The sequence below is a fragment of the Pseudophryne corroboree genome, chromosome 11 (assembly GCF_028390025.1).
Source record: "Pseudophryne corroboree isolate aPseCor3 chromosome 11, aPseCor3.hap2, whole genome shotgun sequence".
Taxonomy (NCBI): Eukaryota; Metazoa; Chordata; class Amphibia; order Anura; family Myobatrachidae; genus Pseudophryne; species Pseudophryne corroboree.
Genome location: NC_086454.1, coordinates 102,665,492 through 102,692,065, shown reverse-complemented (window position 1 = coordinate 102,692,065; position 26,574 = coordinate 102,665,492). Strand labels below are relative to the sequence as shown.

The following is a 26,574-nucleotide window of genomic DNA, read 5'->3' as shown; positions in this document are numbered from 1 at the left end:
GAAACCCACGCTTCATCACACACCTCATTTAATTCATCTGATTCAGGAAAAACTACGGGTAGTTTTTTCACACCCCACATAATACCCTTTTTTGTGGTACTTGTAGTATCAGAAATGTTCAAAACCTCCTTCATTGCCGTGATCATGTAACGTGTGGCCCTACTGGAAAACACGTTTGTTTCCTCACCGTCGACACTGGAGTCAGTGTCCGTATCTGGGTCTGTGTCGACCATCTGAGGTAACGGGCGCTTTAGAGCCCTTGACGGTGTTTGAGACGCCTGGACAGGTAATAACTGATTTGCCGGCTGTCTCATGTCGTCAACAGTCTTTTGTAAAGTGCTGACGCTATCACGTAATTCCTTCCATAAGACCATCCAGTCAGGTGTCGACTCCCTAGGGGGTGACATCACTATTACAGGCAATTGCTCCGCCTCCATACTATTTTCCTCCTCATACATGTCGACACAACGTACCGACACACAGCACACACACAGGGAATGCTCTGATAGAGGACAGGACCCCACTAGCCCTTTGGGGAGACAGAGGGAGAGTTTGCCAGCACACACCAGAGCGCTATATATATATATAGGGATAACCTTCTATAAGTGTTTTTCCCTTATATAGCTGCTGTATTGATTAATCTGCCAAAAAGGTGCCCCCCCTCTCTTGTTTTACCCTGTTTCTGTAGTGCAGGACTGCAGGGGAGAGTCAGGGAGCTTCCCTCCAACGGAGCTGTGAGGGAAAATGGCGCTTGTGTGCTGAGGAGATAGGCTCCGCCCCCTTCTCGGCGGCCTTTCTCCCGCTTTTTTAAGGAAAAACTGGCCGGGGTTAAATGCATCCATATAGCCCTGGAGCTATATGTGATGTATTTTTTGCCATCTAAGGTGTTTTTATTGCGTCTCAGGGCGCCCCCCCCCCCAGCGCCCTGCACCCTCAGTGACCGGAGTGTGAAGTGTGCTGAGAGCAATGGCGCACAGCTGCGGTGCTGTGCGCTACCTTATTGAAGACAGGACGTCTTCTGCCGCCGATTTCCCGGACCTCTTCTGTCTTCTGGCTCTGTAAGGGGGCCGGCGGCGCGGCTCTGGGACCCATCCATGGCTGGGCCTGTGATCGTCCCTCTGGAGCTAATGTCCAGTAGCCTAAGAAGCCCAATCCACTCTGCACGCAGGTGAGTTCGCTTCTTCTCCCCTTAGTCCCTCGGTGCAGTGAACCTGTTGCCAGCAGGACTCACTGAAAATAAAAAACCTATACTTAAACTTTTTCACTAAGCAGCTCAGGAGAGCCACCTAGTGTGCACCCTTCTCGTTCGGGCACAAAAATCTAACTGAGGCTTGGAGGAGGGTCATAGGGGGAGGAGCCAGTGCACACCAGGTAGTCCTAAAGCTTTTACTTTTGTGCCCAGTCTCCTGCGGAGCCGCTATTCCCCATGGTCCTTTCGGAGTTCCCAGCATCCACTAGGACGTCAGAGAAATTAAAAATATATTATATAGATAATATAGACAAATAACACAGAATTAATATACACACAGAAAATAGTAGTAATAAAATCAGGCTTATCTGGATTTATGAGGATGGCTGTTCTCTATCTGGTGTAGTTACACCCAGTAGTATGGAGATTTCTAAGAAAAGTCAGAAAACAGCCCAAAAACCAAATTTCACAATAAGTCCTATTCGCAGCACATATGGTACAGTCCAACATGGGGCAGGAACAAACTAAATCAATACACGTTTTGTCTGTATACAATACTTCCTGAGGGGTATTGATTAGAGCCCAAAATAGGGAATTTATTGACTACAAATAGGTAGGTATAAATGTATACCTACAAATAGGTAGGTGGGTGTGGCTTGGAATTGGCATCCAGTTGTTTTGCAAAATACGGGCTGAACATGCTCCGTAGAGCCATGCTAGGTGTCATCAACATGGTCAGCAACAATTCCTTATAGAAATGTGCCATGCGGTTCAAGTTTGAGCTGGGCCCTATACAGTAAACAGTGTCTGTCATGTCCCACGATATATGTGTTTCATGTTTTATTGCAGAGCTTTGCATTTTGTTAAAAATTGTCCCTCTTGATTTCCTGTAGCCAGGTTCTGATGTCATTAGACCTGCCCTCATCCTGTGCTCAGCTCTGTGTGTGTGTCGGCCATTTTAGATTCCAACCAGCTCTGGTAATACATCATCTTTTCACCTACTGCTGTTTTTGTACAAGAATATCAGCTTGAAATAAACCTTCATCTGGATTCATCTCACATCTCGGCAGTTTTGAGTTGACACTATCTGATAAGGTCTCTTGGTGTGAGTACTGGTTAATGTAGACATATACCCAGAGTAACTGTCTGAAGAACACTATACTTACAGCCTAGTTATTGAGTCAGAATAGTGAAAAGATGTTTGATAAAAACTACCAGTAAGCCAGTTGCAGCTTCTGCAGATACAAATACATAACAAGCTTGCCTGCAGTGTAACAGGAAATCAGTGTTTGCAGCTATAACAGCTCATTATAGCATAACCAGCTACAAACTTACTCTAGCTTTATTCAGATCCATTTTCCTGTGTACTATCATGGCTGAAGGAAATACAGTTCCGGCTATCCAAGATGAACAAGCAGAAGTTATGGATCTCAACCTGCAGTCTAAACGCCCTGCAAAGCCTTCATGGAAGGTAAAAGAGAATCTTAAAGGTAGGAAACATGAACTTTCTTCCACTGTGCTAAACTTATGGCAAAAATTGCAAGGTCATATGTCCACCATTTCTCAGCCTGTTTGTGATGTGTCACCGCTAGAGGGCGCACTAGGACAGCTTTGTTCAGTATATGAACTTTATAAAGTGTCAAGTAAGGAATATATAGGCATTTTGAAGAAACTCAATAGCCAGGATTCTTTAGAAGAACTGCAAAACTTTTATCGTCTTAATTTGGATCGAGACAGTCTATTGCGAGAAGTTAAGTCTAAGACAGCAGCCAGAATTGCACAATTATTGGAAACATCATCACGCATTTCTGTGTCCACCAGGCGTTCAAAACGATCATCTAAGTCACGAAGCTCAAAATATTCCATGCTCAGCGAACAACTTATAAATGCACGTGCAGAAGCAGAAACTGCTAAAATACAAGCCGATTTTGCACGCGAAAGAGCAGAAATGGAATCTAGAATAGCACGTGAAAGAGCAGAAATGGAAGCTCTAGAGAAACAATGTGAGTATGCCACAGCAATGGTACGGTTAAAGGTTTTGGAACAAGCTGGCAGTGGAAGTGAAAGAGACAGCATCAGTTCAAGTGAAGTGGATGTGGAAGATCCTCTTAAGCGCACAAGAGACTACGTCCTAAGTCAAAACAGTGAACCCCTGATTGCTGCAAACATTCCTGACAGTGCGGACATCCTTCCAGGGGACATCCTTCCAGAACAAAAGGACTCCGATCCCTATGCAACACGCCACATCCAAGGTCAGTACAATGCACAATCACTTGGTCATCCTGGCCCATTTTCACACACCACAGTGCACCAAGGCCCAACACCTCAACAAACTCAATATACAAATGCCTGGTCACAACCCAATATGCCAGTAAGTCACCAAATCCCTGGCAATCACACAGTTCCACATGCAGCGAGACCTACAGACCTTAAACCAGCTCTTAGGTTGAATGCCTATGCACCGCCCTATCTCCCTATGTCTCTTACCCAGAACACCACAAATAATATGAACAGCACTACACAGCCAGCAATTCCTTGCCCAAAGTCAGAGAAAACAGACATGTCAGACTTTGCAAGATTCATGGTTCGTCGTGAACTTATTAAGACCAGCCTCACTAGGTTTGATGACCAGCCTGAGAACTACAGAGGTTGGAAATGTTCCTTCAGATCCACAACTAATAACCTTGGTATTACTGCTGCTGAAGAACTAGATCTGCTGATCACGTGGCTGGGCCCACAGTCTACAGAACGCGTCAAGAGACTCAGATCCGTCCACATTGATAATCCTGCGGCAGGCCTCTTTGCGGCTTGGGAAAGGTTAGAACGAAGCTTTGGAAGTCCTGAAGCCATAGAGAATGCTCTGTTCAAACGACTGCAGGATTTTCCAAAAATATCCGGCAAGGACAATGAGAAATTCCAAGAACTCAGTGACCTACTCTTTGAACTCCAGCTGGCCAAAATGGACACTCACTTACCTGGCCTCAGTTACCTGGACACAGCTCATGGGGTAAACCCAATAGTTTCCAAGCTGCCATACGGTATTCAAGAAAGGTGGACTACACTTGGGTCAAGATATAAAAGAGAAAATCGAGTCTCCTTTCCCCCCTTTTCTTACTTCTGTGAGTTTGTCAAGAACATTGCGGAATCCAAGAATGACCCAAGCTTCTCCTACAGTGAGTCAAATCATCCTGGTTCACCTACCTCTAAGTTTGACAGCCCACGCTCTAACTACAAGAACCACAGAGGTCCAGTATCAGTGAAAAAGACTGAAATCCTTCCCACACCAGCATCAGCTCTTGTCAAGAGCAACCAAGGTGATAGGATCGAAAACCCCAACCGCATGTGTCCCATTCATAAGAAGCCACATCCCCTCAAGAAATGCATCGGTTTCAGAAAGAAACCCCTCCAGGAACGCAAGGAACTTCTAAAGAATTTTGGGGTATGTTTCAGATGTTGTGCTTCTACTGAACATTTTGCTAAAGACTGTAAAACTGCTATTAAGTGCATAGAGTGCGGCTGTGAGGACCACGTGCAGGCACTGCACTCATCTCAACCCAATACTACACCCCCTGCACATTTCCCCTCTGCACCAAGGCATGGCGGGGAGAATGCAGATCAAACAGCAAGTCCTACTACTGTATCTTCTTCATGTACTAAAGTCTGTGGGGAAGATCTCCGGGACAAGTCTTGTGCAAAGATATGTCTAGTCAAAGTATACCCCAAGGGACAGCCAGAAAAGACTCTAAGGGTGTACACCATCTTGGACGACCAGAGCAACCAATCACTCGCAAGATCAGAACTCTTTGATCTGTTAAACTTAAAGGGAGATGCTTACCCCTACACCTTGGGTACCTGTAGTGGAATTACAGAGGAATCTGGAAGAAGAGCCAGTGGACTGGTTGTAGTTTCTCTCAAGGACAATCTTGAGATACCCTTACCCACACTTGTTGAATGTAATGAGATACCATCCAACGAAGAGGAGATTCCTACCCCAGAGGCCGCTCTTCATCACACTCACCTAAGGCCTATATACAACGAAATACCAACCCTTGACAAAAATGCAAAGATCTTACTTCTGCTTGGTAGAGACATTCTCAGGGTACATAAAGTACGCCAACACATCAATGGACCAAATGATGCTCCATTTGCCCAACGTCTTGATCTAGGCTGGGTTATCATAGGCAATGTCTGTATAGACAAGATGAAGACGCCTACCAATATTTCCTCATTCAAGACAAACATATTGCTTAATGGTCGCAGCACCTGTTTTCAGCCATGCCCACATCACTACTGGGTGAAAGAGAAGCTGGGCAGCAGTAATTCGCAGCATAACCATCAAGATAACATGAACATGGTCCTGTCTTGGGACGACAGCCTCGGATCGACAGTGTTCAATTCAACAAGTGAGGACAACAAGTTAGCATCTGCGAGAGAAGATAGAGAATTTCTCAAGATAATGGACAAAGACTTCACTCAAGACGATTCCAACAGCTGGGTAGCACCTTTACCCTTCCGCTTTCCAAGAGTTAAACTACCAAACAATCTACAGCAAGCAGTTGCTAGATTTTCATCTTTAAAACGAACTCTAAAGAGGAAACCAGAGATGGAAAAACATTTTGTGGCTTTCATGCAAAACATATTCGACAGAGATCACGCTGAACCTGCACCACCAGTAAAGGAAGGAGAAGAATGCTGGTACCTTCCATCCTTTGGCGTGTATCACCCACGGAAACCCAATCAAATTAGAGTGGTTTTTGATTCCAGCGCTCAGTATGATGACGTCTCCCTCAACAATCTGCTCCTTACTGGGCCAAACCTAAACAACAGCCTCATAGGAGTGCTAATTCGCTTTAGAGAAGAGCCTGTGGCAGTAGTAGCTGATATCCAGCAAATGTTCCATTGCTTCATAGTCAGGGAAGACAATCGGAACTACCTGAGGTTCCTGTGGCACAAAGACAACAACGTCAATAATGAAGTCATAGATTACCGGATGAAGGTACACGTATTTGGCAACAGCCCTTCTCCTGCTGTAGCAATCTATGGACTCAGAAGAACAGCCCAGGAAGGTGAGAAGGACTATGGATCTGACGCTCGTCATTTTGTTGAAAAGAACTTCTACGTTGATGACGGACTTAAATCCCTACCCACAAGTGAAGAGGCAATCGATCTCCTCACCAGAACACAAGAAATGCTTTCTGTAGCAAACCTTAGGCTCCACAAGATTATCTCCAACAGCCAGAAAGTAATGGAAGCATTTCCTTCTGATGATCATGCTACCAACTTGAAAGATCTTGATCTTGGTTCTGATATTCCTCCCATACAGCGCAGCCTAGGCTTGCTCTGGGACATTAAACAAGACATATTTACATTCCAGGTATCAGGCTATGACAAACCTTTCACCAAACGAGGAGTTTTATCTGTCATAAACAGTATCTATGATCCTCTTGGATTTGTAGCTCCAGTCACCATTCATGGCAAGATGTTGCTGAGACAGTTAACCAAGGTGAACTTAGACTGGGACACTCCATTACCTATTGAGCAACAACAAAGGTGGGAGACGTGGAAGAAGTCATTGAAGATATTGGAACAACTCCAAATACCACGTTGTTACACTCCCAGCTCCCTTTCAGCTGCTACCAGGAGAGAAATCCACATTTTCTCAGATACATCGATGGAAGCCATAGCCGCAGTAGCCTACCGGAGGATCTTTGAAACCAACAACAAACTACACTGTGGATTTGTCCTGGGTAAAGCCAAATTAACCCCAGAACCTGCACGCTCTGTACCAAGACTCGAGCTTTGTGCAGCTGTGCCAACAGTAGAAATTGCTGAAGTTATAAAGGATGAACTGGACATTCCAATTGATTCATTTACATTCTACACAGATAGCAAAGTCGTGCTTGGTTATATACACAACCAAACAAAACAATTCTATGTATACGTCAGCAACAGAGTAGAACGCATCAGAAGTTTCTCCACTTCTGAGCACTGGCATCACATTACCACTAGCCTTAATCCAGCTCATCGTGGAACAAGACCTTCACCAAAACCCAATCTCCAGATCGGTGACCTTGTTCTTTTAAAGGATAAAGAGGCCCATCGCAATGAATGGCCAATGGGACTTATCACCAAGGTTGTTCCCAGCGACGATGGAAAGATTCGTAAGGTAGAGGTTAAAGTGACCAAAGGAGGCTCTGCCAAAGTTTTCTTCCGTCCAATCACTGAACTAGTACTTCTCCTTCCAAAGGAAGATATCACATAAAGAAGGACATGGCTACTAGATTCACCTCATCATCGGAAGTATTCTACCTCAAACTTCCAGCTATGATATACCATCGACACCTTATTATTTGGATCATACTGTGGGTTGGTGGAAGTGTTTGCAAGTTGCGGCTTCCCCAATCCGAAGATGGGTTATCACTTGGAACTTGATCCAACATTTTCCTACTTTTATGGATTACAAGCTTCAAGACTTCGACTGAACTTATTTCTTGTTATCGTTGTTTATTGTTACAGGTTATCTCTTTTGTCTTACAGGTTGCAAGATTAGTTCTGGACTTCATCTAAGGACATTACTATAATGTTCGATTTATCGTGAAATCTAAAGATTTCAGACGGGGAGTGTCATGTCCCACGATATATGTGTTTCATGTTTTATTGCAGAGCTTTGCATTTTGTTAAAAATTGTCCCTCTTGATTTCCTGTAGCCAGGTTCTGATGTCATTAGACCTGCCCTCATCCTGTGCTCAGCTCTGTGTGTGTGTCGGCCATTTTAGATTCCAACCAGCTCTGGTAATACATCATCTTTTCACCTACTGCTGTTTTTGTACAAGAATATCAGCTTGAAATAAACCTTCATCTGGATTCATCTCACATCTCGGCAGTTTTGAGTTGACACTATCTGATAAGGTCTCTTGGTGTGAGTACTGGTTAATGTAGACATATACCCAGAGTAACTGTCTGAAGAACACTATACTTACAGCCTAGTTATTGAGTCAGAATAGTGTCCGTGGCTTCATCTGTAGTCAAGCAAGATTGTCTATTTAGAAAGTGGACCAAGAAGAAAGCACTAGATGACTTATTTAGTGGAATGGTGCACAGTACACTGTTATCTGTCTCCTTGATGGTGGTGGCCAAATACAGTATACACACAATTAATAAACTATAGATACTAGCTTACAGTTATACAATCTAAAATGATGTAGAGTAGTTATTGAATGTACGAGACAAGGAAATATACTTCAGATATAGGGATTTCAAACAGTTTTCCATAGATGATACCACAAATCTAGATCATAAGACAGCAGATGCTTCCAGTTCTGAAAGAAATTTGGTACCAGCATACAGATAAGCACCTTAAAATAGATGCTAGATGTGACCTGGTTCCCACAGAGGTAATATGCACAGAAAATAAATGGCCTCACCTAGGCTGAGAAAAGAAGCAATGGTATTGTTGGCTAGATGGGTAAATATCTCTTATATCAATAAATCCAGATAGCGATAAGCTGGTTTCCAGGCAGTCACCTCTGATCGTGTAATGACTGGACTAATAGGCTCCTGTGTGATACAGTATGCTTTTCCGGCATAAGGGCCTGATTCTGATTTGGAAGTAAAGCAAAACGGTGCACCTGGGCAAAAGCATGTTGCTCTGCAGGTGGGGCAGATGTAACATGTGCAGAGAGAGTTAGATTTGGGTGGGGTGTGTCCAAACTGAAATCTAAATTGCAGTGTAAAAAAGCTGTCTAACACTTGTGGGCTACATGCAAAGCAGCCAGTATTTTCCCTGCATAGAAAAATATAAATGTATTTGTTTCCCTTACATTACAACATGGTGTGTTCTAGACACAAAGTTACTTGCTTTCTTTTTTGCTTTACTTCCAAATCAGAATAAAAACCTAAGTGCCAAATAGCTGAATTGTATAGTTTGCCAACGGACATTTGATACTCAAGCTAGCATTAAAGAATTACTCTGACCTTCGGAGCCTTCAAGATGAGGCTTAAGAAAGAAGTGTCTATTTCCTCTAATCCTTTCCGAGTTATGAAGCGCGGTTTCTGTGTGATGCTGTGTCTTGCTTTCGGTTTTCCATTTTAAGAACCACTTGCTTTTTCCCCATTTAATCGTGCCCTTTTCTTTATCCAGGTACTTGGTACTTGAGCACGTATCTGGTGGGGAACTTTTTGACTACCTGGTGAAGAAAGGACGTTTAACCCCAAAGGAAGCTCGAAAATTCTTCCGGCAGATTATTTCGGCGTTGGATTTCTGTCACAGTCACTCCATCTGGTGAGGGGTCTCCTGAGACAACAGAGTGGTCTGTGGGGGTCATTCTGACCTGATCACACGCTGCCGTTCATCGCAGCAAAGCGATCGGGATAGAAGTGCGCCGGCGCTGCAGTGCGCCAGCGCATGGCTGACAGCCGACGGCTGTCGTTGCCTAACGATCGCCTCTGCCTGATTGACTGGCAGAGGCGTTCGCTGGGCGGGAGGGGGCGGCACCGTGGCATTTGGCTGCCGTTTTGTGGGCGCGGTCCGACCAATGCAGGCGTGGCCGGACCGTGCGGAGGGCGGGCCGTAGTGGCTGCGTGACGTCACACCTAGCCGCTGCGAGCCGGGCAGCGACGAGTAGCTCCCGGCCAGCACGCAAAAGCTGCGCTTGCCGGGAGCTGCTCCTGAAGCGCAAAAGCATTGCCGCTGTGCGCAGGCCTGACATGTGCTGGGGGTTTCCCCGCATGTCAGTGTACCTGATCGTAGCCCTGCAAAATTTTGCAGGGCTACGATCAGGTGTGAATTAGGCCCTGTGTCTGAGTGTTTTGGTCACTCCACATAGTTATGATAAGTATCTGCTAAGGTTCAGAAATCATATCATCTTTATCTTATGTATCATGACTTTTTTCCACTGGTCATTGTCTGCCTGGATGTATAATCAGTATCTGTCTCTAAGACAATCACTTTTCATCTGTCTTTCTTGCACAGTCACAGAGATCTAAAGCCTGAGAATCTTCTTCTGGATGAGAGGAATAATATCCGAATAGCAGATTTTGGGATGGCCTCTCTGCAGGTCGGAGACAGCCTGCTGGAGACCAGCTGTGGGTATGTATAGGGGACATTGAGTGGGTGTTCTAGGTAGAGCTGACGTATAATATACAGTGCATATTGGGCGTACAACGGTTCAGCATTACAAGGGACATGTTTTCATAACTTGTTGACCAAAAATAGTTACGTCTTGATCTTAATTTGACATGTAGGGATCAATTCAGTTAGGGCGAGACAGCTCTCTCCATGATGAGGACATATGCATATCAGGTACGAGGGGAGATGCCATTGCCGACATTTCCACGCCATTAGTCATGAGACATAGGGCCTAATTCAGACCTGGTCGCTGTAGCGGCAGCATACGCAGGCTGAAGCCCAGTGAATCCTGCGCGTGTGCAGCAGCCGCACTGCGCATGCGCAGACAGTGAGATGCAACGGAGTCTCACTTGTGCGATCGCCTCTGCCTGACTGACGGGCAGAGGTGATCGCGGGGTGTGTCTGTGGTGTTGCTGCGGCGTTTGGGGGGGTGCAGTCTGGACAACGTAGGCATGTCCGGACCGTTTGTGGGGTGGGCTGCGATGGCTGCGTGACGTCACACACAGCTGCTGCAACCTTACACATGGCGGGGAGCTGCCTGCCTTCACAGCTAGGCTGCGTAGGCAGAGAGTTACTCATCAGGTGCGAAGCCGTGCGATGCTTTCACATGTCTGCGGGGGGGGGGGGGGGGGGGGGGCAGGACCTGGCATGCGGGGTGAATTTGCCCTGTGCTGGGCGTCCCCCCGCATGCCAAAGATTTTGATCGTAGGTGTGCGTTTTTTCGCACATCTACGATCAGGTCTGAATTAGGCCCTTAGCCTGGCACTAGAATTCTTAAAAACCCTCTGAATGGAATAAAGCAGAATATGCATGGTACACGGTAGAGGGAGCACAGGAACATAGAACGTCGGCACAGATTACTGAAGCTGTAGGTGGATCAGATTCTCTGTAATGAGCTCTTCTATGTCCTCTCCAAATCTCATGCAGGTCTCCTCACTACGCCTGCCCAGAGGTGATCAGGGTGAGTTCTCAGCGCTCCTTCCCTTGGTGATGTTACGGTGCACTGCAAAACAGCAATGCCATTAACCTTTGATATTCTTTGCAGGGCGAAAAATATGACGGCAGAAAGGCGGACATCTGGAGCTGTGGAGTCATCTTGTTCGCGTTACTTGTGGTGAGAATATTACCTCTTAAAAATAAGAATTTACTCACCGGTAATTCTATTTCTCGTAGTCCGTAGTGGATGCTGGGAACTCCGTAAGGACCATGGGGAATAGACGGGCTCCACAGGAGACTGGGCACTCCAAGAAAGAATTAGGACTACTGGTGTGCACTGGCTCCTCCCTCTATGCCCCTCCTCCAGACCTCAGTTAGGGAAACTGTGCCCGGAAGAGCTGACACAACAAGGAAAGGATTTGGAATCCCGGGTAAGACTCATACCAGCCACACCAATCACACCGTACAACTCGTGATAACTATACCCAGTTAACAGTATGAATAACAACTGAGCCTCACTGAACAGATGGCTCAGAACAATAACCCTTTAGTTAGGCAATAACTATATACAAGAATTGCAGACAATCCGCACTTGGGATGGGCGCCCAGCATCCACTACGGACTACGAGAAATAGAATTACCGGTGAGTAAATTCTTATTTTCTCTGACGTCCTAGTGGATGCTGGGAACTCCGTAAGGACCATGGGGATTATACCAAAGCTCCCAAACGGGCGGGAGAGTGCGGATGACTCTGCAGCACCGAATGAGCAAAAACAAGGTCCTCCTCAGCCAGGGTATCAAACTTGTAGAATTTTGCAAACGTGTTTGATCCCGACCAGGTAGCAGCTCAGCAAAGTTGTAAAGCCGAGACCCCTCGGGCAGCCGCCCAAGAAGAGCCCACCTTCCTCGTGGAATGGGCCTTCACAGATTTAGGATGCGGCAGTCCAGCCGCAGAATGTGCAAGTTGAATCGTGGAGCAGATCCAGCGAGCAATAGTCTGCTTAGAAGCAGGAGCACCCAGCTTGTTGGGTGCATGCAAAATAAACAGCGAGTCAGTCTTTCTGACTCTAGCCGTCCTGGAAACATAGATTTTCAGGGCCCGGACCACATCCAGCAACTTGGAGGCCTCCAAGTTCCCAGTAGCCGCAGGCACCACAATAGGTTGGTTCAAATGAAACGCTGATACCACCTTAGGGAGGAATTGGGGACGCGTCCTCAATTCTGCTCTGTCCATATGGAAGATCAGATAGGGGCTTTTACAGGACAAAGCCGCCAATTCTGACACCCGCCTAGCCGAAGCCAAGGCCAAAAGCATGACCACTTTCCACGTGAGATATTTTAATTCCACGGTCTGAAGTGGCTCAAACCAATGTGATTTTAGGAAATCCAACACAACGTTGAGATCCCAAGGTGCCACCGGGGGCACAAAAGGGGGCTGAATGTGCAGCACTCCCTTAACAAACGTCTGAACTTCAGGCAGTGAAGCCAGTTCTTTTTGAAAGAAAATAGACAGGGCCGAAATCTGGACTTTAATGGAACCCAATTTTAGGCCCATAGTCACTCCTGACTGTAGGAAGTGCAGAAAACGACCCAGCTGAAATTCTTCTGTGGGGGCCTTCATAGCCTCACACCAAGCAACATATTTTCGCCATATGCGGTGATAATGCTTTGCTGTCACATCTTTCCTAGCTTTTATCAGCGTAGGAATGACTTCAACCGGAATGCCCTTTTCCATCAGGATCCGGCGTTCAACCGCCATGCTGTCAAACGCAGCCGCGGTAAGTCTTGGAACAGACAGGGCCCCTGCTGTAGCAGGTCCTGTCTGAGAGGCAGAGGCCAAGGGTCCTCTGAGATCATTTCTTGCAGTTCCGGGTACCAAGTCCGTCTTGGCCAATCCGGAACGATGAGTATAGTTCTTACTCCTCTCTTTCTTATTATCCTCAGCACCTTTGGTATGAGAGGAAGAGGAGGGAACACATAAACCGACTGGTACACCCACGGTGTCACTAGAGCGTCCACAGCTATTGCCTGAGGGTCCCTTGACCTGGCGCAATATCTTTTTAGCTTTTTGTTTAGGCGGGACGCCATCATGTCCACCTGTGGCCTTTCCCAACGGTTTACAATCAGTTGGAAGACTTCTGGATGAAGTCCCCACTCTCCCGGGTGGAGGTCGTGCCTGCTGAGGAAGTCTGCTTCCCAGTTGTCGACTCCCGGAATAAACACTGCTGACAGTGCTATCACGTGATTTTCCGCCCATCGGAGAATCCTTGTGGCTTCTGCCATCGCCATCCTGCTTCTTGTGCCGCCCTGTCGGTTTACATGGGCGACCGCCGTGATGTTGTCTGACTGAATCAGCACCGGCTGGTTTTGAAGCAGGGGTCTTGCCTGACTTAGGGCATTGTAAATGGCCCTTAGTTCCAGAATATTTATGTGTAGGGAAGCCTCCTGACTCGACCATAGTCCTTGGAAGTTTCTTCCCTGAGTGACTGCCCCCCAACCTCGGAGGCTTGCATCCGTGGTCACCAGGACCCAGTCCTGTATGCCGAATCTGCGGCCCTCTAGAAGATGAGCACTCAGCAGCCACCACAGCAGAGACACCCTGGCCCTCGGGGACAGGGTGATCAGCCGATGCATCTGAAGATGCGATCCGGACCACTTGTCTAACAGATCCCACTGAAAGATCCTTGCATGGAATCTGCCGATTGGAATTGCCTCGTAAGAAGCTACCATCTTTCCCAGGACTCGCGTGCAGTGATGCACCGACACCTGTTTTGGTTTCAGGAGATCTCTGACCAGATATGACAACTCCTTGGCCTTCTCCTCCGGGAGAAACACCTTCTTCTGTTCTGTGTCCAGAATCATACCCAGGAACAGCAGACGCGTTGTAGGAACCAGCTGCGACTTTGGAATATTCAGAATCCAGCCGTGCTGTTGTAGCACTTCCTGAGATAGTGCTACTCCGACCAACAACTGCTCCCTGGACCTCGCCTTTATAAGGAGATCGTCCAAGTATGGGATAATTATATAACTCCCTTCTTTCGAAGGAGTATCATCATTTCGGCCATTACTTTGGTAAATACCCTCGGTGCCGTGGACAGACCAAACGGCAACGTCTGGAATTGGTAATGGCAGTCTTGTACCACAAAACGGAGGTACACCTGGTGAAGTGGGTAAATGGGGACATGCAGGTAAGCATCCTTGATGTCCAGTGATACCATGTAATCCCCTTCTTCCAGGCTTGCAATAACCGTCCTGAGCGATTCCATTTTGAACTTGAACCTCCTTATATAAGTGTTCAAGGATTTCAAATTTAGAATGGGTCTCACCGAACCGTCTGGTTTCGGTATCACAAACATTGTGGAATAGTAACCCCGTCCCTGTTGAAGGAGGGGAACTTTTATTATCACCTGCTGGAGGTACAGCTTGTGAATTGCCGCCAGCACTACCTCCCTGTCCGGGGGAGTGGCTGGCAAGGCTGATTTGAGGTAACGGCGAGGGGGAGACATCTCGAATTCCAGCTTGTATCCCTGAGATACCACTTGTAGAACCCAGGGATCCACCTGTGAGCGAACCCACCGGTCGCTGAAGTTCCGGAGACGGGCCCCCACCGCACCTGGCTCCACCAGTGGAGCCCCAGCGTCATGCGGTGGATTTAGTGGAAGCAGGGGAGGATTTTTGTTCTTGGGAACTGGCTGTATGGTGCAGCTTTTTCCCTCTACCCCTGCCTCTGGGCAGAAAGGACGCGTCTTTAACCCGCTTGCCTTTCTGGGGCCGAAAGGACTGTACCTGATAATACGGTGCTTTCTTAGGCTGTGAGGGAACCTGAGGTAAAAATGTCGACTTCCCAGCTGTTGCTGTGGAAACGAGGTCCGAGAGACCATCCCCAAACAATTCCTCACCCTTGTAAGGCAAAACCTCCATGTGCCTTTTAGAATCCGCATCACCTGTCCACTGCCGAGTCCATAATACTCTCCTGGCAGAGATGGACATTGCATTTATTCTAGATGCCAGCCGGCAAATATCCCTCTGTGCATCTCTCATAGATAAGACTACGTCTTTAATATGCTCTATGGTTAGCAATATAGTGTCCCTGTCAAGGGAATCAATGTTATCAGACAGGGAATCAGACCATGCTGCTGCAGCACTGCACATCCATGCTGAAGCAATAGCAAGTCTCAGTATAGTACCTGAGTGTGTATATACAGACTTCAGGATAGCCTCCTGCTTTCTATCCGCAGGCTCCTTTAAGGCGGCCGTATCCTGAGACGGCAGTGCCACCTTTTTTGACAAGCGTGTGAGCGCTTTATCCACCCTCGGGGATGTCTCCCAGCGTAACCTGTCCTCTGGCGGGAAAGGGTACGCCATCAGTAACTTTTTAGAAATCACTAGTTTCTTATCGGGGGAAGCCCACGCTTCTTCACACACTTCATTCAACTCATCTGATGGGGGAAAAACCACTGGTTGCTTTTTCTCCCCAAACATAATACCCTTTTTAGTGGTACCTGGGTTAATGTCAGAAATGTGCAACACATTTTTTATTGCCGTAATCATGCAACGGATGCCCCTTGTGGATTGTGTATATGTCTCATCCTCGTCGACACTGGAGTCAGACTCCGTGTCGACATCTGTGTCTGCCATCTGAGGTAGCGGGCGTTTTTGAGCCCCTGATGGCCTTTGAGACGCCTGGGCAGGCACTGGCTGAGAAGCCGGCTGTCCCACGGCTGTTATGTCATCCAGCCTTTTATGTAAGGAGTTGACACTGTCGGTTAATACCTTTCACATATCCATCCACTCTGGTGTCGACCCCGCAGGGGGTGACATCACATTTATCGGCACCTGCTCCGCCTCCACATAAGCCTCCTCATCAAACATGTCGACACAGCCGTACCGACACACCGCACACACACACAGGGAATGCTCTGACTGAGGACAGGACCCCACAAAGTCCTTTGGGGAGACAGAAAGAGAGTATGCCAGCACACACCACAGCGCTATATAAACAGGGATTTACACTACACAAAGTGATTTTCCCTATAGCAGCTATAATACACAGTTTTGCGCCTAAATTTAGTGCCCCCCCTCTCTTTTTTACCCTATTGAGCCTGGAAACTGCAGGGGAGAGCCTGGGGAGCGTCCTTCCAGCGGAGCTGTGAAGAGAAAATGGTGCCAGTGTGCTGAGGGAGATAGCCCCGCCCCTTTTTCGGCAGGCTTCTCCCGCTCTTTATATTAATATTATGGCAGGGGATTTTTACACATATATAGTTTATTAGACTATATTATGTGTTTTTTGCCATTTTAAGGTAATCTAATTGCAGCCCAGGGCCCTGCACCCATCAGTGACCGGAGTATGTGGTGTGCATGGGGAGCAATGGCGCACAGCTGCAGTGCTGTGCGCTACCTTAATGAAGACCGGAGTCTTCAGCCACCGATTTCCAGGACGTTCTTCTTGCTTCTGGCTCTGCAAGGGGGACGGCGGCGCGGCTCCGGGACCGGACGACCGAGGCTGGGCCTGTGTTCGATCCCTCTGGAGCTAATGGTGTCCAGTAGCCTAGAAGCCCAAGCTAGCTGCAAGCAGGTAGGTTCGCTTCTCTCCCCTAAGTCCCCCGTAGCAGTGAGTCTGTTGCCAGCAGATCTCACTGAAAATAAAAAACCTAATAAATACTTTCTTTTCTAGGAGCTCAGGAGAGCCCCAAGTGTGCAACCAGCTCGAGCCGGGCACAGATTCTAACTGATGTCTGGAGGAGGGGCATAGAGGGAGGAGCCAGTGCACACCAGTAGTCCTAATTCTTTCTTGGAGTGCCCAGTCTCCTGCGGAGCCCGTCTATTCCCCATGGTCCTTACGGAGTTCCCAGCATCCACTAGGACGTCAGAAAAATTAATTTATAAATTAGTACACTCTCATTTCAAAATATTCTAAATATCATTAAAAAAGAGAGTGGAAAGTAAATGATTATACTTTTTACACTATATATGTTTTAAGTGCTTACATGCTGAGTGCTGTTGTCCTTACTGTATATTCCACAAATGTTTTTCTGAGTTTTTTCCATTAGAGTAGAATCCGCTTCAGTACTATATATGGGTCATTTATTAGATGCTCATCCTGTTATCTGACACACTACACCTACTGTCCAATCAGTATACAACCTGATACATTACCAACAGCAACCTACATGTGATCACAGCCGTATGTACCTTCCATGGGGGGGATTCAGTTACATGCTGTGCCACACATTGCGTTCCAACATCGCAACCCACCAACATCGTCAGTTCTGCCTTACACCCACAAAGGTGCATGTTAAGGGGGTTATTCAGAGTCCTTAGCAGTTATTGTTAAATTAGCACAGGGCAATGCCGCCCAGTATGTATGGTGCTGCTCTGCATTGCGATTGCAATTGCATTGTGATCGCATCGCAAATTCGGGAAACAGGGGACAACCCTTGTATATGCAGCCAGGCTGCGTATATAGGTGCTCCGCCGCCATGTTTCCCATCGCAACGTCATAAGGCCACCCCGAAAACGGTCATGACACGCCTGCATTTCCTGCTCTACACCCCCCAATGCCACGTTGCAGCCAACGAACGCCCGCCACCTGTCAAACATTTTGCGATTACATCCTTCTGGGATACAATCGCATCTGCGCAACTGGCCAATAAGTGGACATTTGTGATTTTGTAAACACCGCGTCCATCTCTGAATACCCCCACAAAATTGTCAGCGTTGTGACTATTGTATATGGCGGATAAGTGCAAAGCCGTACATTGGGCTGGATACAGAGATGGACGCTATCGCACAGCTGCTGCGACTTTGTACACAGCATCGGATCATCTGCGTGAATATCGCCCGTCTGAGTGACCCACAGGTTGCTCAGGACGGCCGGTGTTCTCAAGCTGCTGGGCCAGTGAAGCGGCCTCTGAAGACGTAGCCACCAACCTCAGCACGCCCAGAAAATGGGGCCGACACGCATGTACACTGCTGAAGACCACACTCACAATTTTTAATATACGTTTGTGATGTTATAATGCTGGACACACATGCTGCAGTTTCTGATGTAATAATAGGCAATTGTTCTAAGGCACCACAAAGTGTCCACAGCACTGTACAAGGAATATACATTGTAACCTAACATTTCATAAGTACAATAGTGTCAGGTGACGTATCTATGACAACAAACACTCATAAAACGACAGAGTAGGTGGGATGAGGACAAGGGTTAAGGGCAGGACAGGTGTCAACCTCAATGCTCCCCCAGGCCACAAAACCATCCGAGGAAGGCTGCATGCAGACTGCGGCCGTGTAGTGAGGGCCGCATGGAAATTCCATCCTATAGTAATCTTCCTACATACCTCCTACTATAGATGCCACCTCCAGTCAAATCTCCTTTATCGTCACAGACACCATAGCATCCTCCTTTTCACCAGCCCACTGATTTGGCATCACACTTGGCTCAGCCCTCTGCTTTATATCTCACATCCAGTCTCTCTCCCAGGGCGGGATGTACCAATGGGAAAATGCGGGAAAGAAAATGTTTTACCCCATTTCCCGTATGTACCAAGACCCAGACACTGGGTTTTCGATGCAGAGGGTAATGCATCGAAATTACCCTATAGAACCTAAGGGATTCCTTCTTCCTCCCTGTGTCCACTGCGCATACGCAAATGTTGGTACATCCCACCTCCCGTGCAGTCACAACCACCTTAGAAATATTGCCAGGATATGCCCATTTCTTACACCAGATGCTACCAAATTCTTATGCATTCTCTCGCCCCTCTTGCCAATCCCCCCCCCCCCCCCACCCCCACCTTCATTACTTCTAATTCTTGCTATCTGGCTTTCCCCTAACCCATATTGCCCCAGCCAGGGCCATACTTAGAGAGATGGGGCCCATATGCAGTCTCTGCCCGGGCCCCCTTCTCCCTAGTCAGTGGTGCAAGTGAGTAGACTCTGGTGCTGTGTCATTCCCTGTAGCTTTTTCTACTTCACATATGCAGATTGCACGGTACAAATTGCCGCCGCACCATTTTCCAGATGATTTGCGCAGTGCTGATCCTGTTGGCGTGGAACCGTGGAGAGATAAGTATTGAAGAACATGGTTGTAGGGTCTTAGTCTTACCCTCTTAAGTTGCACCTTGCCATGCCTCTGATAACCTCCTCTCACTCTTGCCTACAAGACTTCTCCCGTGCTGTTACTCACCTATGGAATTCTCCACAATGCCTGATCAGACTATCTCACAGTCTACAAATCCTTAAGCACTCTCTGACAACCCTTCTCTTTACCTGACTCTTATGTATACTACCCACACCAGTGTACCCTCACAATTGTCATACTCTTCACTCTTCGCCACACTCACTCCTCCTATTTGAGTTGAGCCCACTTCCAGTGGACCGCTGCTGCAGGACATGGTTACAAATCTAAGACAGTAATAGTAATATGTGGGCATATGGAATAATTCTGGCTGCAATTAAGCTAAATATGTTTACAGTACTTGCCAAGTTTTTATGCTCCTACATGAAAAGGAATGAACCAGTTTTGTTGTTCTACAGGGCGCGCTCCCATTTGATGATGACAACCTTAGGCAGCTTCTAGAGAAGGTGAAACGAGGGGTCTTCCACATGCCACATTTTATTCCCCCAGACTGTCAGAACCTCCTCTGCGGGATGATCGAGGTGGAACCATTAAAGAGACTGACGGTGAGAAATAAGGAGTGAGACTGTAAGGTGCCACCATCTTTCCTGCAACTACTCCATTTCAGGTCACAGTGCAGTCAGTCTACCATATCACTGCACATTGGCAATCATAATACTCACAGTACAGGCAGTCTACCATATCACTGCACATTAGCAATCAGACTACTCACAGTGCAGGCAGTCTACCATATCACTGCACACTGGCAATCAGAATACTCACAGTGCAGGCAGTCTACCATATCACTGCACGTTGGCAATCAGACTACTCACAGTGCAGTCAGTCTACCATATCACTGCACATTGGCAATCAGACTACTCACAGTGCAGGCAGTCTACCATATCACTGCACATTGGCAATCAGACTACTCACAGTGCAGGTAGTCTACCATATCACTGCACATTGGCAATCAGATTAATCACAGTGCAGGCAGTCTACCATATCACTGCACATTGGCAACCAGACTACTCACAGTGCAGGCAGTCTACCATATCACTGCACATTGGCAATCAGAATACTCACAGTGCAGGCAGTCTACCATATCACTGCACGTTGGCAATCAGACTACTCACAGTGCAGTCAGTCTACCATATCACTGCACATTGGCAATCAGACTATTCACAGTTCAGAGTCTACCATATCACTGCACATTGGCAATCAGACTACTCACAGTGAAGGCAGTCTACCATATCATTGCACATTGGCAATCAGACTACTCACAGTGCAGTCAGTCTACCATATCACTGCACATTGGCAATCAGACTACTCACAGTGCAGGCAGTCTACCATATCACTGCACATTGGCAATCAGAATACTCACAGTGCAGGCAGTCTACCATATCACTGCACGTTGGCAATCAGACTACTCACAGTGCAGTCAGTCTACCATATCACTGCACATTGGCAATCAGAATACTCACAGGCCCTCATTCCGAGTTGTTCGCTCGCAAGGCGAATGTAGCAGAGTTACACACGCTAAGCCGCCGCCTACTGGGAGTGAATCTTAGCTTCTTAAAATTGCGACCGACGTACGCGCAATATTGCGATTACAAACGAGTTAGCAGTTTCAGAGTAGCTCCAGACTTACTCTGCCTGTGCGATCATTTCAGTGCTTGTCGTTCCTGGTTGACGTCACAAACACACCCAGCGTTCGCCCAGGCACTCCCACCGTTTCCCCGGCCACTCCTGCGTTTTTTCCGGAAACGGTAGCGTTTTCAGCCACACGCCCCTGAAACGCCGTGTATCCGCCCAGTAACACCCATTTCCTGTCAATCACATTACGATCGCCGGAGCGAAGAAAAAGCCGTGAGTAAAAATACTTTCTTCATAGTAAAGTTACTTGGCGCAGTCGCAGTGCGAACATTGCGCATGCGTACTAAGCGGATTTTCACTGCGATGCGATGAAAAATACCGAGCGAACAACTCGGAATGAGGGCCACAGTGCAGGCAGTCTACCATATCACTGCACATTGGCAATCAGACTATTCACAGTTCAGAGTCTACCATATCACTGCACGTTGGCAATCAGACTACTCACAGTGCAGGCAGTCTACCATATCACTGCACATTAGCAATCAGACTACTCACAGTGCAGGCAGTCTACCATATCACTGCACATTGGCAGTCAGACTACTCACAGTGCAGGCAGTCTACCATATCACTGCACATTGGCAATCAGATTAATCACAGTGCAGGCAGTCTACCATATCACTGCACGTTGGCAATCAGACTACTCACAGTGCAGGCAGTCTACCATATCACTGCACATTGGCAGTCAGACTACTCACAGTGCAGGCAGTCTACCATATCACTGCACATTGGCAATCAGATTAATCACAGTGCAGGCAGTCTACCATATCACTGCACGTTGGCAATCAGACTTCTCACAGTGAAGGCAGTCTACCATATCACTGCACATTAGCAATCAGACTACTCACAGTGCAGGCAGTCTACCATATCACTGCACGTTGGCAATCAGACTACTCACGGTGCAGTCAGTCTACCATATCACTGCACATTGGCAATCAGACTACTCACAGTGCAGGCAGTCTACCATATCACTGCACATTGGCAATCAGACTACTCACAGTGCAGGCAGTCAGTCTACCATATCACTGCACATTGGCAATCAGATTAATCACAGTGCAGGCAGTCTACCATATCACTGCACGTTGGCAATCAGACTACTCACAGTGCAGGCAGTCTACCATATCACTGCACATTGGCAATCAGATTAATCACAGTGCAGGCAGTCTACCATATCACTGCACGTTGGCAATCAGACAACTCACAGTGCAGGCAGTCAACCATATCACTGCACATTGGCAATCAGACTACTCACAGTGCAGGCAGTCTACCATATCACTGCACGTTGGCAATCAGACTACTCACAGTGCAGGCAGTCTACCATATCACTGCACATTAGCAATCAGACTACTCACAGTGCAGGCAGTCTACCATATCACTGCACGTTGGCAGTCAGACTACTCACAGTGCAGGCAGTCTACCATATCACTGCACATTGGCAATCACACTACCCACAGTGCAGGCAGTCTACCATATCATTGCACATTGGCAGTCAGACCACTCACAGTGCAGGCAGTCTACCATATCACTGCACATTGGCAATCAGACTACTCACAGTGCAGGCAGTCTACCATATCACTGCACATTGGCAATCACATTAATCACAGTGAAGGCAGTCTATCATATCACTGCACATTGGCAGTCAGACTACTCACAGTGCAGGCAGTCTACCATATCACTGCACATTGGCAATCAGATTAATCACAGTGCAGGCAGTCTACCATATCACTGCACGTTGGCAATCAGACTACTCACAGTGCAGGCAGTCTACCATATCACTGCACATTGGCAGTCAGACTACTCACAGTGCAGGCAGTCTACCATATCACTGCACATTGGCAATCAGACTTCTCACAGTGCAGGCAGTCTACCATATCACTGCACATTGGCAATCAGATTAATCACAGTGAAGGCAGTCTACCATATCACTGCACATTAGCAATCAGACTACTCACAGTGCAGGCAGTCTACCATATCACTGCACGTTGGCAATCAGACTACTCACGGTGCAGTCAGTCTACCATATCACTGCACATTGGCAATCAGACTACTCACAGTGCAGGCAGTCTACCATATCACTGCACATTGGCAATCAGACTACTCACAGTGCAGGCAGTCTACCATATCACTGCACGTTGGCAATCAGACTACTCACAGTGCAGGCAGTCTACCATATCACTGCACATTGGCAGTCAGACTACTTACAGTGCAGGCAGTCTACCATATCACTGCACATTGGCAATCAGACTTCTCACAGTGCAGGCAGTCTACCATATCACTGCACATTGGCAATCAGACTACTCACAGTGCAGGCAGTCTACCATATCACTGCACATTGGCAATCAGATTAATCACAGTGCAGGCAGTCTACCATATCACTGCACATTGGCAACCAGACTACTCACAGTGCAGGCAGTCTACCATATCACTGCACATTGGCAATCAGACTACTCACAGTACAGCTAGTCTACCATAAGACTGCACATTGGCAGTCAGACTACTCACAGGGGGTCATTCCGAGTTGTTCGCTCGTTATTTTTTTTCTCGCAACGGAGCGATTAGTCGCGAATGCGCATGCGCAATGTCCGCAGTGCGACTGCGCCAAGTAAATTTGCTATGCAGTTAGGAATTTTACTCACGGCATTACGAGGTTTTTTCTTCGTTCTGGTGATCATAATGTGATTGACAGGAAGTGGGTGTTTCTGGGCGGAAACTGGCCGTTTTATGGGAGTGTGTGAAAAAACGCTACCGTTTCTGGGAAAAACGCGGGAGTGGCTGGAGAAACGGAGGAGTGTCTGGGCGAACGCTGGGTGTGTTTGTGACGTCAAACCAGGAACGACAAGCACTGAACTGATCGCACTGGCAGAGTAAGTCTCGAGCTACTCAGAAACTGCACAGAGAAGTATTTTCGCAATATTGCGAATCTTTCGTTCGCAATTTTGATAAGCTAAGATTCACTCCCAGTAGGCGGCGGCTTAGCGTGTGCAAAGCTGCTAAAAGCAGCTTGCGAGCGAACAACTCGGAATGACCCCCACAGTGCAAGCGGTCTACCATATCATTGCACATTGGCAGTCAGAATACTCACAGTGCAGGCAGTCTACCATATCACTGCACATTGGCAATCAGACTACGCACAGTGCAGCTAGTCTACCATATCACTGCACATTGGCAGTCAGACTACTCACAGTGCAAGCGGTCTACCATATCACTGCACATTGGCAATCAGACTACGCACAGTGCAGGCAGTCTACCATATCACTGCACATTGGCAATCAGACTACGCACAGTGCAGGCAGTCTACCATATCACTGCACATTGGCAATCAGACTACGCACAGTGCAGGCAGTCTACCATATCACTGCACATTGGCAATCAGACTACTCACAGTGCAGCTAGTCTACCACATCACTGCACATTGGCAGTCAGACTACGCACAGTGCAGGCAGTCTACCATATCATTGTGCATATTGCTGACATCATCACCTTTAAAATATAAGCATGGTAACATCCACGGGGTGACATGACAGGATAGACTCCATAGGGAGTCTGCTGTAGTAGAGGAGAGGTTTATTGTTTATTAGGGTCTCCTCACACCTCTCCCTTAAATATCATTAGTTACAAAAAAGAAAAATACATGTATATATTCTTTTCTTACAATATGTTTCCTAAAACATTTGTGATGTGATTGCTTCACAAAACTTATAAGCAATATGTTTATATTTAGATACTGTACATTTATTTCCTCATTCACTCCAGTTCTAGCTACAGAAGTTTGTCCACTGTCTTTACTGATCTCATGGGGTGGTCTTCAGTATGCCGACTGACGGGATCCCGGCGCACAGTAAACCGGCGCCGGAATCCCGACAGCCGGCATACCGACACTTATTCTCCCTCGTGGGGGTCCACGACTCCCAGGAGGGAGAACAAAATTGCGTGGCGTGCGTAGCGCACCACCGTGCCCGCAGTGTGGCGAGCGCAGCGAGCCCACAAGGGGCTCATTTGCGCTCGCCACACTGTCCTTAAGCCGGCGGTCGGGCTCCCGGCGCCGGTATGCTGGTCGCCGGGAGCCCGACCGCCGGCATACCATACTGAACCCATCTCATGTGCTGCGTGACACACTATAAGATAACTGTACTACACACTGTACTGTACTTTGACACACTGTATGGCTCACTGTACGACCCACATGTACAACACACTGTGCCTCCACCTGTACAATACACTGTACCACACATAGGGGGTCATTCTGACCCGATCGCACGCTGCAGTTTATCGCAGCGGCGCGATCGGGTTCAAAACTGCGCATGCCCGACAGCCGAAGGCCGTCGCTGCGCTATGAACGCCTCTGCCTGATTGACAGGCAGAGGCGGTCGCTGGATGGGGGGGCGGAACCGCGGCGTTTGGCCGCCGCTTCATGGGTGCGGTCCGGCCAACGCAGGCGTGGCCGGATCCTGTGGGGGCGGTCTGCAGCGGCTGCGTGACGTCACACGCAGCCACTGCAGGCCGGGGAGCGACGAGTTGCTCCCGGCCAGCACGCTAAAGCTGCGCAGGCCAGGAGCTACTCCTAAAGTGCAAAAGCATCGCTGCTGTGCGATGCTTTTGAACTTCTGCGGGGGAGTAGGGGGAACTGACATGCGGGGCGGGATAGCCCTGTGCTGGGCTACGATCAACTCGGAATGACTCCCATAGTGTGACACACTGTATAACACATTATACAAAAACTGTATGACACACTGCACAAACCCATGAATAACAAACTACAACCTCATGTACAACCCCCTGTACAAACTGATGTACAATACACTGTACAAACTCATGTACAGCAAATTGTAGAAACCTCTGTACAACACACTGTGTGTCACTCTCTACAACACACTGTATAGTTCTCTCACTGTGCTACCCTCCTGTCCTGAACAACAAACTGTACCTCCCCCTGTATAAAACACTGCACTACACACTGTATGAGACCATGTATGGCGCACTCTTTGATACACTGTATGAGAAACTTAAATGCTTAATGACATGGGGTCTAATTCAGCATGGAGCGCATCTAGGATGCGTACGCCTCTGCCTGATTGACAGGCAGATGCGCTTGCGAGGCAGGAGGGGGCATCAAAGCGGTGTTTAGGGGGCGGCGTTGGGAGGCTGAGCGAAGCGTTCGCTTGTTAGTGGGGGGTGGGAAGGGCCCGGCATCTAGGGCCAACTTGCCCTGTGCTGGGCGTCCCCCGCATGCTAGTGTAAAGGGTGGTAGTTGTGCGATTTTTCGTACACAACTACAACCCACGCTGAATTAAGCCTACAGTGTTCTACAGTGCTATTATCCTAAAGCACAAGATATTGGGTCAGTGACTGCAGCTGGGTGCGTGTGTTCTTTAATACATAACACAGGAGCTTTCTCTACAGTGATTCTGAATAAGGAATAACTGAATGATGGCAACTATGCTGGACCATTTTTTTTGTATGTATCCATTATTCCATTTTTTTATGGTGGTCATTCCGAGTTGATCGCTCGCTAGCTGCTTTTAGCAGCATTGCACACGCTAGGCCGCCGCC

The 26,574-nt window shown here is 47.7% G+C and overlaps 1 protein-coding gene across 5 annotated transcripts in view; it reads left to right on the top strand.

Moving 5' to 3' along the window:
• BRSK2 (BR serine/threonine kinase 2) overlaps window positions 1–26,574 on the top strand; it is a 245,953-nt gene that overhangs the window by 165,722 nt on the left and 53,657 nt on the right. For all 5 annotated transcript variants that reach the window (XM_063944693.1, XM_063944692.1, XM_063944691.1 and 2 more), the window contains exons 4-8: window positions 9,330–9,470; window positions 10,161–10,277; window positions 11,244–11,277; window positions 11,362–11,430; window positions 19,794–19,940. In XM_063944693.1, coding sequence (XP_063800763.1) covers window positions 9,330–9,470; window positions 10,161–10,277; window positions 11,244–11,277; window positions 11,362–11,430; window positions 19,794–19,940 — 508 coding nt within the window. The remainder of the gene's footprint in view (window positions 1–9,329; window positions 9,471–10,160; window positions 10,278–11,243; window positions 11,278–11,361; window positions 11,431–19,793; window positions 19,941–26,574) is intronic.